Source organism: Pangasianodon hypophthalmus, chromosome 15 (assembly GCF_027358585.1).
Source record: "Pangasianodon hypophthalmus isolate fPanHyp1 chromosome 15, fPanHyp1.pri, whole genome shotgun sequence".
Lineage (NCBI taxonomy): Eukaryota > Metazoa > Chordata > Actinopteri > Siluriformes > Pangasiidae > Pangasianodon > Pangasianodon hypophthalmus.
This window is the reverse complement of record NC_069724.1, coordinates 23,632,215-23,644,866: the sequence shown is the minus strand read 5'-3', so window position 1 is coordinate 23,644,866 and position 12,652 is coordinate 23,632,215. Positions and strand designations below refer to the sequence as shown.

At 36.7% G+C, this 12,652-nt stretch overlaps 1 protein-coding gene across 1 annotated transcript; it reads left to right on the top strand.

Moving 5' to 3' along the window:
- The first annotated feature begins 2,869 nt into the window (after positions 1 to 2,869).
- Positions 2,870 to 11,930, top strand: LOC113535725 (sodium-dependent organic anion transporter). Its single transcript, XM_034311439.2, has 6 exons — positions 2,870 to 3,268; positions 4,660 to 4,778; positions 5,254 to 5,342; positions 6,627 to 6,802; positions 9,186 to 9,343; positions 10,547 to 11,930. The coding sequence occupies exons 1-6, from the start codon at positions 2,922 to 2,924 to the stop codon at positions 10,720 to 10,722; spliced, it is 1,065 nt and encodes a 354-aa protein (XP_034167330.2). The 5' UTR covers positions 2,870 to 2,921; the 3' UTR covers positions 10,723 to 11,930.
- The last annotated feature ends 722 nt before the right edge of the window (positions 11,931 to 12,652 follow it).

The following is a 12,652-nucleotide window of genomic DNA, read 5'->3' as shown; positions in this document are numbered from 1 at the left end:
GAAATCGTGCTTTTTATTACAGATGAACAGCGAGTGCAGGAGGTTGTGCTGCAGACGGTTTTTACGGCAGCCCTTTTATCTGCCTCAGCTTTAACATTTATCTCAGAAAAAGTCTAATGTGTAATATATTTCACAGTGATGTAACAAATCTACAGCCTGGACTCCGAAAGTCTAAAGTTTGGTGGATATTAGAGCATCAAAGTGCACACATGGTTATAGCAAACGATATGGAATGTTCAGCATGTACGTTATCATTATTACTCATATAAGGCATGTGGGTCACTATATAACAACCCTGATTTAGATTATAGGAACATAATTATCACTAATATGAATAGCTGACTAATTAATCACTGATTAAATACAGGTAATAATTAAAGGTAGGTTAAAATTAATGGATAATTTAATTAATAATATCATTATGGCATTGCAGTTCTTTTGATATGATATGAGTACAACTAAGACTTGTAACATACCAACAGTGAACTCAGTCTATGATGAAAAAAGTAGGATGTAATAATAATAATAATAATAATAATAATAATAATAATAATAATAATAAATTAGAATGTCAAATTAAGGACACTATATTTCTCATATTTCATGTCATTATTGATCAAGTGGAGTTTAAATATAAAATTTTAAAAGTATTTTAGAAATGCAATTTCATGATACTGCTCTAAACGCAACACGTACATGTGCTTTAACAGTGATATTTTGATTATGAAATTATTTAACTGGATAAAACCCAATATAACAGTGCTTTGCATATGGGCGTCTGCTTAATGCCCTGAATGTAAATGTAAATTAAGTCTCCAGAAGAACTGTGGCTGCTTCTGCAAGATGCTCAGTAACACTTCCAGCTCATTACTTTATAAAACTGCACACACTGCACCTGAGATACTGCTTTATTTTTGAAAGCGAAGTATCGTTGCACCAAATATTGACTTTGTTTCATTTATTACTGTTTACTGCTCTTTATAGTATTTTTTTAATGTAGAAACATTTAATTTCATTATTTTTGAAGGCATCTTTGCTCTACAGCATTTCTTTGCATGTGCCTAAGACTTTTGCACAGAACTATAAATGCAGTGTTTCGTTATAGAAAGTAGTAAATAAAAGTAAAATAAAGAAGTGTCATTTGTTACACTTGTGCACACATTTATCTACGTGCATCACCTGTCGTTCTCACTGCTGATACTCAGGTAGAAAATGTGAGAAATCTGTGTAGACGATTTGTGTTAGAAATGAGGACATTCCAGTCATTTCCAGTTCTTGTAAACCAAACAGATAAAAACGTATTTTTACGTCACGTTAATAATAGTTACAATCATGTCACGCCCTCTTTACGTTTTCTGATCAGTCCGCTTTCTCCTGAGGTAACACTGATAACAGGGATATCTCTATATAACTGAACTCTAGCCCTTAAATTCTCCTTAAATTCTTCACTCTATTAGTTTCACCGTAGTTACTGATTACTAAAATATAATAAAGTAATAAATGCGATTTAAAAAAAAAATCATTTTATTGCCAATATATCTGTACTTGAAATGCTTCCTGCTTCCTCATTAAAGCCTTATCAGTATTTTTTTCCCCTCAAAGCATATTATTCAGTAACTACAGAGAAATTAGAAGGAAATTATTGAGGCACATTTGTCAGTGCTAAAGATATTTAAAATTAATGCAAAGTGTATTTCTCGAAATGTATATTTTAAATTGCTTTATGAATCCAGAGACCAAATATCAGAGTGCAAGCAGAAAAATGAAACTCCTTTCAGCAAACTGGTACACACACACACACACACACACACACCAGCACCATTAAGCACAATCAGTGCCGTAACAAGACAAGAAGTCTGGAAAAGATGAAAATTTGAACACCATTAAGAGATTTGGTGACAAAAGTGGCTCCTAACATGAAAAATACACAATATGTATAAAAGTATGTGGACACCTGACCATCTCACCCATATGAGGTTCTTCCCCTAAACCTGTTCCAGCACGACAATGCCCCTGTGCATGAAGCGAGCTCCATGAAGACATGGTGTGTGAAGGTTGGAGTGAAAGAACTCGAGTGTCCTGCACACAGCCCTGACTTCAAACTCCTATTCGCTGATTTATCACCAGTGTCAGTGCTTTATAACAATCAGTACGTTTTCCTCCGTAGGAAAGTCTTCAGGACGGAGGAGTTTGCGCTTTGTTATGTTACGTTACTCAGAAACATGACAAGCTGCATTTGTTTTTTTCTTATTGACATCAAGAGAGATAAAAGAGAGGCTGGTGAGTGAACAACTGGTTATAGCTGTTGTTATTTAACATTAAATGTAACTATAAACAGATAAAAAGCATGACGTGTCATTCTTTAATTAATAAAAAAATTGTAATCATGGGCAAATTGCTGTGATGTAGGAGGAACAAAACACAGGAATAAAACACAAGATTGTGCTGAAAATAATCAACTTTGTCACATCACTTTGTTGTGGATTATTTTCCTATAACAGCGCAACACCAAGTGTTTTATTTCTCTTCCTGTCAAATTATCCTTCATTGCATCCGCAGGTCATATTTTTATACGTTAATTTTTCGTGACTTTCATTAAGTCTCTGGTTCTTTCTTCATTTAGGACGAAGCTATTTTCCTAAATGTTAGCTGTGTTACTGTTCACTGTTAGGAATTTGGACCTGATTTCTGTAATTGCAGCAAAAAAAGTTTGCCTTGTTCCCTCCCTGAAAAAAAAATGATAGAGTTAATCAGCTTTCAGACTGAATTCCACTGACCACTCCCCATTCCTCTGAACTCTACGCTGCCTATGAGGTTTAAAAGGGAGTGCAGGTATTATAACTCTACCTCACACTCTCTCTCTCTCTTACACACACACACACACACACAATCTTTTCTTCTCTTTCCTCTTGCGACTGACCATGTGGAATAACAGCAGTGAAAATAACACCACCTCTGTGGCTGGGAGCACCGCGGTCATCCAGCAGGCATTGGGATTGACTTTAGCGGTCATGCTAGGGCTGGTGATTTTCTCCCTGGGCTGCTCGGTGGAGGTGAATAAGATCTGGCTCAACCTGAAGCGCCCGTGGGGTATCTTGGTCGGGCTGGTGTGCCAGTTCGGTATGATGCCCCTCACTTCGTACCTGCTGGCTCTGGGGTTCTCCGTCTCACCAGTGCAGGCCATCGCCATCATTGTCGTTGGATCCTGTCCTGGAGGAACCATCTCTAACATCATTACATACTGGCTGGACGGCGACATGGACCTCAGGTACGATATGTCAAATACTTAATGTCTAAGAGCTGCTGCTGTAATCATGAAGACTGTCCTGTACTCATCCCAGGGCTCGACACTTAGTACTGTTTGTCTTTACTCTTCTACACCTGCATACTGTAATGATGTGGTTCCTCCCAAAGTTCCTTCCTCATGTTGTCTCGGGGAGTTTTTCCTCGCCACTTCACCTCTGCCTTTTTCAAAATCCAGTTTTGTGTACAAGGTACCGATTAGTACTTTTCCTCATCACAGGAGTTGTACTAACTGATTGGTACCTTCATTTCTGAGAGTGTAAAGTTGATTTGAGACAGTATCTATTGTTAAAAGTGCAATTAAACTAGGATTGAATTTAATTGAATGGAAATCAATTAATCGCTAATTCATTCCGGGAATTTATCCGACGTATGAATCCATGCTGCATGAATCTCTGTTTTCTATCCCAGAACATAATATATTGTATGTTCTGTTAGACTCTGTGTTTCCTTATGCTGAGGTTACAGATTCTGACACATTGACAGCAGTCAGTGAGTAAATAAGTAATACACAATCAAATCTATGCAGGAATAAACCATCACTTCAAATTAAAATGCTTCAATAAAATACTTTCATCATCTTCTAAAAGTGGTGAGCAACAACGGTGACATGGTTGAAATTCACAAAATTTCCTTTTGAATCACACCTGATGTGTTTCTCAAACACTTACACTTTATTTAAAAATTTTTGATGGATTTATTAGTTTAATAAAATCTTCACAAATGACTGTTTTGTGATGCTGAACAGATTATCAGAATATCAGTAAATATGTGTTGTTTGAATTATAACAAAACACTAAAATGCACCTACTCTGTATGCTATAGGTGATATCTAATAGAATGAAAAGAAACTGCAGAAATAAACTGACATATTTATTAGGAATGCTTGTAGACCCGCTCAATCATCCAATCAGCCAATCATGTGGCAGCAATGTGATGCATAAAATCAGGTAGCTACAGGTCAGGAGTTTCAGTTAATGTTCACATCAAACAAAATGTTTCAGTGATCTCAGTGACTTTGAGCATTTGAGTATTTCCAAAAATCTCTGTCAGAGAGAGGGTCAGAGAGCGAACGGCCAGACTGAATTGAGCTGACAGAAAGGCTACGGGAACTGAAATAACCACTCTTTACAACCGTGGTGAGCAGAAAAGCATCTCAGAACAAGCACAACATGTCAAACCATGAGACAGATGACCTATAACTGCTGAAGACCACATCAGGTTCCACTCCTGTCAGCCGAGAACAGGAATCTGATGCAACACTGGGCACATATTCCTGTTCCCTGATTACAGTGTTTCCCCTTAACCATGTCACTGATGTTTCCCTGATGTTCCCTCTCTCTTCCCGTCTCTCAGCATAACCCTGACGAGCGTGTCCACTCTGCTGGGACTGGGCACCATGCCTCTGAGTCTGTATCTCTACTCCCGCACATGGGTGCAGGCAGGGAGGATGCAGATCCCTTATCTGAACATAGGTAAACACACCAACTCCCTATCCCCCGGATAGTTCCTTTCTAAGCCAAGAACCTCTAGCATGCCTTTAAAATGAGTAAAAATAAAGGAGAAATTGTAAAATGCCTTTCATGATGTTACATTTTTTAGCTTTGTAAAAACTGAGAGCACACATCAGTATTCATTAAAAAGGAAACCAAGAGGGCCAAGGCAAAACTTTGACCTTTTTAAAAACAATTTTTCTGTTGATTTTTAAGGATACATCTACATTTTCAAATAGAGATACATTTTAATTTTTTTAAATCTAGAAATCATGCAGGATACAAACTTTTGCACTCTATGTTCATTATACATTCACTTAATTTAATAAATGCGTCACTATTCGTATTAGTAATTAAACCACAAATTAATCAACACTTTGCTATTTCCATTATAGATGTACTTAAGACATAAATACGTCTGTTATGTAATTAATAATAGTTATTAATCTCTTTACAGGTCTCGCGTGTATCAGCCTGATTGTCCCAGTGACCTGCGGCGTGCTGGTCAATTACAAGTGGCCAAAAGTGGCACGAATATTTTTGAAGGTAAAAAGGGGCATATTGCTCTTTTTAAAATACGCAGTCAGACTCTCTTTTAACAAAATATCATCTTTGATTGTAAGATTTGATCAGCAGAGTGGACATGGAGATGGATTTGAAATTGTGATAACGTTACTGAAGGCACTAATCTATAGCTTATCTTATTATAGAGAACATCAACAAACTGTAAACTGTTGCTGAGAATTAATTCCTGACAGTCTATATGTCTGTGTTTTAAAAAAAATTAAATATATAATCTTTAATAAAGATTATATAAAACATATAGAAAGATTATAGAAAACGTATAGATTATAGAAAACTCTTATTTAATGGTGGTACAAAAAGCTACTTGATGGGAAAGGGAACGCAAGGAAAGGCAAAAAACTAAACAACTAAATAAAAAAGTCAATAAAATACATTAAATAACTTTATACCACAGCACTGTTGAATTCTCCATTCTGATTGGTCAGAAGGTGTTGAATCATTTTCTATAACAGTGTTTCTATAGTTTAATGACATTTCTATACTATGGTGGACGCTCCACATAAACAGATTAAAAAATCGGTATTATTATTGATATGGTGAAATTTTTTTTGTGAGGAGACGTTTATTTGACATTTATGGAAGGAGTCTCCAGCGTCAGAGCTTTGTACCAGTCAGAAATGTTCAGGACAGAATAACATGACAAGCTGCTATATTCTGTCTTACTAACTGTTTATAGCTGTTATAATAAATAGTAAAAGGAACTAACTTGTTTTGTGGATGTTTCACAACATTAAATGTAACTATAAACGGATAAAAAATTGTAATCTGTGGTATAATAGGAATAAGATGCTCAGTGTCTTGCTGTTATGGGAAACTAATCAACTTCAGGGTTGTCACAGTACCTCTGCTTCATCCCATCACTCCACTGTTGATTATTTTCCTACAGTCTTGAAGCTTTTTATTCCACAGCAATGTGGTTTATTATACCGCAACAATGATTACAGTTATTTTCTATTAAAGAAAGACACATCACACTTTTTATCCAGTTATAGTTTTTTTTGTCAGGGGACTGAAATGATGAGGAAATGACAAAGAATCAAAGAATGAGGAACTTTTACTTAAATATGAAAAGACAGTCTAGTTTTATCCACGCGAGTGATAGAGGTAAGGATAAGATTAACCAAGGAGAGATTTCTAAACTAAAGTGAGCCAATAGATATTACAGCGAGTCTGTAGAGCAGGTAAAGTGGACGAAATCAAATCAAGTGTGCATGTTAAACATTCTCTGTTTCTCTTATCCTCTAGGTGGGGTCAATAGTAGGAGGCTTGGTGATGTTAGGTGTTGGTATCGCCAGTATTTTACTGTACGACGGCCTGTGGAACACAGAAACCTCCATCCTGGTCATCGGTAGTGTGTTTCCTATGATCGGCTACTTCGCAGGATTCATCATCTCCGTTATAGTGCGTCAGCCCTGGAACCGGTGAGAAAACCCTGTCTACTGTCAAAACAGTTACTGTGCAAAGCTCACTTTCTCTAAAGGCATAAATCAGTTCTCACAGACCATAATGCAAAATCCGATCCAGTTGTAGAGCTGAGTATTCAGGTCCAGCACCACCACTGCATCACCACAGCCCTGATTAAATGGGCTTAAAGTTAAACCAGATTAACGTCAAGTCACACGAAAAAAAATTCTTTTGCAGATTTCTCTATAGAGGTGTTGTGTGCATATTCCCGAGATACTTCACTGGCTTTAAATGTAGGTGGTAAATCCTTATTCACCTTCATACTACTGAGTAATGCAGAGCCATTTCTTATTCTAAAAATATCACCGACTTACATGAAACTATACTGTCCTATTATATCTGATTATTTTTAAGCGTTTGTGTATTATTCCAAAAAAAAAAATACAAAGTCTATGCAGTTGAAGTTATTTTTACTCTCGACAATTTTTAATAAATTGTTGCAGGGTGCATTTTTCTGCCTCTTCAACTCACTTGTAGACTCCACCCACTAGTTATTAATATTCATTAAGCAGAGCTCCAAGTAAGGAATTGAGACATTGAGAGCGTTTTTGTCACGCTGTGTGAAACACACTTTACAACAGGTCTTAAACTCTGAGACGCCGCGAGAATCAGTGAACCTGCTGATGTCCAGGTCGAGAGGAAACGTGAAAAGGAGAAAGTCTAAGTAAAAGATTTACAGTAACAGTAGCTTGTTGTGTCACAGTTGTGCTGTTGTACAGTTACCACCCCGAAGATGATTTTCCTAACACAACACATCCCGAAGTGTTTTATTCCTCTTATACGACAGCAGTTTGTCAACGCTTACAGTTTTTTATTCACAAAGAATCACACATCATACTTTTTTATCTGTTTTTAGTTAGATGTAATGTTGTGGATATCATCAGTTGTTCCCTCACTCTCTCTTCGAGCTGTCAGAAAAGTTACAGTTTTACCTCTGACTGTTACTGTGACACTGAAGACTCCTTCCATAAATGTTAAAAATCACCATATGAACAATTATATCTCTTTGTTTTTATTAAATAACAGGCTTTTTAATCATTTTATTACTCATATTATGCAGAGCATCCACCATATAAATATATATCTAAATCACATTATAACCACATGTGAGAGTAAACAGAGCGATGTATTTGTACAGGACTTGGGAATTGAGGTCACATCATACTGAATGTTTTGTTTACCTCTAATATAAATCTTATAATAAGGAAGTGCACATCTTTTCTAGATATGATCTCAGCTTATCTGCTAAAGATTTAGTGCCTTATCAGACCCGATAAATAAATAGTAACTACACAATTATAGCAACAGAGAAAACAGGTCATAGTCTAACAAACAAACTCAAACAATTCCATGATGTTGGAAAGCTCAGTTTGTCATGAAATGTCCAAAAATTCCTGAATACTCTGGATTAAAGTCGATTCAAATGTGCTGGAATTTCCTAATATGCCAGTATGAGACGTCAGATAATGAAAGAGAAGACTCTTGTATCTGCCAGAACGTCAGCATTTAATCACGAGATGTACATGTGCACTAATATTGGGCTTGATGTTAATGCAGTGTACAATCGCACCTAATCATATGAAGCTAGCAATGGTAGCAGAAATTAGCATTATAATGGAAGCAGTGGCTGGACAAACAAAAGCTGGGTGAAGATTTCTGCATCTCTTATGGACATAATCACAAGTTCATATGTGAAATTACACGTGAACTCAAATACACACGTGACATCGTGTGAATAATATGCCATAAATAACACCACGTCCTACATGTGAATAAGTAATGTGAATGATTGTAAAGAATCCCATATGAAAACGAATTAATCATATGAAGAATCACATGGGAAAATAATTATCTGAAGAATAACGTGAAATATGTTAACCATGTGATGAATCATATGTGAAAATTAATCACTTGTGTGGAGAATCAAATGTGAAAATAAATGGCTCAATAAATGGAAATTAAATTAAACATGAAAATAAAACAATCATGGAAAAAAAATCATGTTTAAACGCATAAATTGCACGTGATTTTTTCACATGTGACGGTTGTGTTCCTTATTGCTTTAAAATTAAATACATGAAGGCTTTATTGATGAGGATGGACTAACAGACATATTACAGTGATGAACTGAGGTAACACTAACAGGACAATAAATACAAGGCAGCACAAATATTGTGTCTGTAAATTGTGATATTTAATTACTTTCTCAAAGGAGATAGAATTTGCACAGGTGAATCATTACTGTTCAGAAACTATAGTACTTGTATTTCAATTTGTGGAAAGGGTTAACATTTAAATCCAATGATAAATTGTAAACAAAGCATGAAATTGTGGTTCCAGGTGCAGGACCATCGCGATGGAGACGGGAGCTCAGAACATGCAGATCTGTGGTACAGTCCTGCAGCTTTTCTTCCCTCCGCATCAGCTGTCGCAGGTCATCACACTTCCTCTGATGTACAGCTGTTTCCAGCTGCTGACAGGCCTGCTGCTGATCATAGGTGGGTGTGAAGAAAGTGTATAGTATTATAACCATACAACCCAATGATCATGTTCGGGACTCTTAAAAGGTCAGGGTTCAGGCATTTGATTTGGAAGACTTCTAGTAAATTCTTTAAAAAGGATGATTAATTAAAGTCATGGAGAAATAATGTCAATAAAAGTCTCTGATGTTCATCTAAATTCTAGACCAGTGTCTCGTGGATCAGTTTAGCAGCTTGAAGTTACAAAAAAAATCTGATATCTTAAAAAAAAAGTCTAAAAGTTTCTCACCACAATCTAACAGATGTAGTGTTTTCACACTTATTAATCCGTTTGGGTTTGAATCAGAACGAAACTGGTTTTGATTCGTTTGCTGTTTGGTTTCACACTCAATATAATTTAAAAAAAAACAATGAAAACTTAGTTTTTTGTTGGCTGAAAACATCCTTGTAAATCTCCTTTGTTCACTGGTCAATCATTGGTTTTTTTTCTTCGGTTTGTCGGTCCAAATGTCTCTTGCCGGTGTGAACTTGGGTAATTGGGTCAAAACTCTAAAAAAAAAACCCAAAAAATTAATCTTAAAAAATTCTGAAGTTTAGTCCGGTTTTGACTCGCAGATCAGTTTAGTAGATGGCATCTGCAAAATCTTATCACCTTCTGTTTTGGGTCTCAGCATTTTTTTCCCGTCCATGTTAAAACTGAGCTGCTAAACTGAGCCAAATGACAGAGCTGTAGCGCTGCAGAAATGTTCTGGAGATTTGGACTGACGAACAAAAAATAAACACTGAATATGATATTTCAAATGTTTTCATCTAGTTATTTATATAAATAGATAATCTTTTCTTTACAGCCAGCTCAGTGATTTCTACACACTCTTGTTTGAATTTTTACGAGGATGTTTTCTCTCCCACACACACCTTAGCTTTTTTTTTGTTGTTGTTGTTTTGAGGTTTGTTTAATTATGTGCAATGTGAAACCAGATGAAAATGAAATAGCAAATGAACTAAAATTAATAATTTCACTCTCACTAAAACAGACTAAAAGTGTATAAAAGTGTGTGTGGACCAGAACAATCCAGCTGCACCTGTGCACACACACACACACACACACCCGATATCATACCTACATTTGTACTGCTATAAAATCTAAATTGATGGTTTTGGAATTGAGGACGTTTTTAAAGCTAATTGTGATAGTAATCTTTCTCTTTTTTTCATTTACAGCTTATCAGATTTACAAGAGGACGCCGTGTAAGAATTATTTTATGACCTCAGAGGAAAAAGGCCAGTCTGAAGACAACAGTCCTAAAGGAGAAATCAACAGCGCCTTTGAGAGTGACTCTTCCTGTAAATCTCACAGGGACGTTGAGCAACCTCACGTATCAGTCACGGATTTTTAAACATCTCTCCCTGGAGGAGAGCCAGCGTGAGTCGGCGTAACTCATGGACTTTTCATGCACTGTATATATTTGTGTATTGTGTTTTTTTGTTTTTGTTTTTCTCAGTTCTAACACTGGATAAGTACTGTGAAACTTAGCTAGTTCAGCTTGGCAAAGCTGGCACTCCAAACCCAAATCCATGGAGCTGATTTTGTGTTAAACTCCTTAAACAAAATGATCTACCAGCAAAAAAAAACAGGGAAATGTTGTGGATAAAGTTTTTTGTTCTTTAGAGTTTCGACCCAGTTTTCAGCAGGTAGTCGATTCTTAACCTGCGATCGCACTAACGAGCGACAAGTTGCTCGCTTCGTATGATGTAGCTTGTCGCTTAAGGCTGTCCATTTTTTTGTAACTCTGATGAGAAACAGTAGTCGACAAAATATAAACCTGCAGCCCATTATGCGATTTCAAATGTTCAACGTTAAATGTAACTATAAACGGATAAAATCTAAATGTTGTTCATCAATAAATTAAAAACTGTAGTCAAGACTGCTATTGTCCAAGTCCAAGAATGGGACTAGCCGAGTTTGAGTCGAGGTGAGGCAAGATGGAGTCCAAATGAGTCAATATAATAATGAGGCAGAAAAGCATTAAAAATCCTGTTTCACTCTTTACTTCTTTACTAGTCGGCTTCATGTTTGCACTGCGCCAGTGATTACGCTGTTTTCTATAAGGAATTACTTCTTATTAAACTTTGTACATGTGAAAAAAAACACAAACATTATTTTTACAAACTCTCAGACAAGAACAAGATCGTTTTTAGTGAAACCAACCTCCAAGTCCGAGTCCAAACGACACTAAATCCGAGACAAATCCAAGTTAATACAGAAAGTCATGTAGCCCTAGGTATAAAAAAATCTACATGGCGCTAATAGTACGTACCTCTGCTCCATCACACCACCCTGTCACTGATTATTTTCCTCTAACAGCGTGACACGGAGTGGTTTATTTCCTCCACAGGGTCCTTCTCAGTGTGTAATGGTTCGCTCCATGGCTGTAGATTATGCATAGTTTATTTTATTGTCTTTTTACTGTTCTGTTTTATTAAGTGATTTTTTAAAAATCATGTTCACTGTTTTAGGATTGTGACTGGATTTTATTTTATGATGTTATTGTATTATACAGTACAGATTCCGAGGTGCTACTGCACATTAAACACTGAGAAAGTGCCTTAATGGTTGTTATGGCATTTATTACACATATGAAGGGGTGGGCACGGGGCTGTCTGAGGGGCGGGGCAGAAAAATAAAAAGGACAGGAGCACCCTAGAAGGCACGTCATCATGCTTTCTCACATGTATCTGCACCCTAGAGGGCACTTCATCATGCTTTCTCACATGTATCTGCACCCTAGAGGGCACTTCATCATGCTTTCTCACATGTATCGGCACCTTAGAGGGCACTTCATCATGCTTTCTCACATGTATCTGCACCCTAGAAGGCACTTCATCATGCTTTCTCACATGTATCTGCACCCTAGGGGCACTGCATTTCATTTTCTTGCATGTAGGGGAGCCTATAGGGCACTGCATCATGTATTCTTCACTGGAAAGACACCCTAAGGGCACTTCATCACATTTTCATGCTGGTATTGGCACCCTACAGGGCACTAAATCATGATTTCTCACACATACTGACACCCTATAAGGCACTTCATCACACTTTCTCGCATGCAGCACCCTGGAGGGTATTTCATTATTTTATTTTTTTCATTTGAAGGGCAGCCATTAGGGCACTTCATCACATTTTCTCCACTGTAAAGGCAAACAAAGTGAAGTCGCTTGGCTATCGCATTTAACTTTTGCTATCTAGTAAATTTTTTAGCGTAACCCTAATTTTTTTAATGACATTTTACTCTAGTCTGTGCTAGACAGAAATCAGCCCCAGCCTCG

What these genes read in the sequence shown, in the direction of transcription:
- LOC113535725 (XM_034311439.2), top strand. Translation starts at nt 2,922, where the DNA reads ATGTGGAATAACAGCAGTGAAAATAACACCACCTCTGTGGCTGGGAGC. An exon ending in TGGCACGAATATTTTTGAAG is followed by an intron (nt 5,343 to 6,626) that starts GTAAAAAGGGGC and finishes CTTATCCTCTAG; the next exon opens with GTGGGGTCAATAGTAGGAGG. An exon ending in AGGCCTGCTGCTGATCATAG is followed by an intron (nt 9,344 to 10,546) that starts GTGGGTGTGAAG and finishes TTTCATTTACAG; the next exon opens with CTTATCAGATTTACAAGAGG.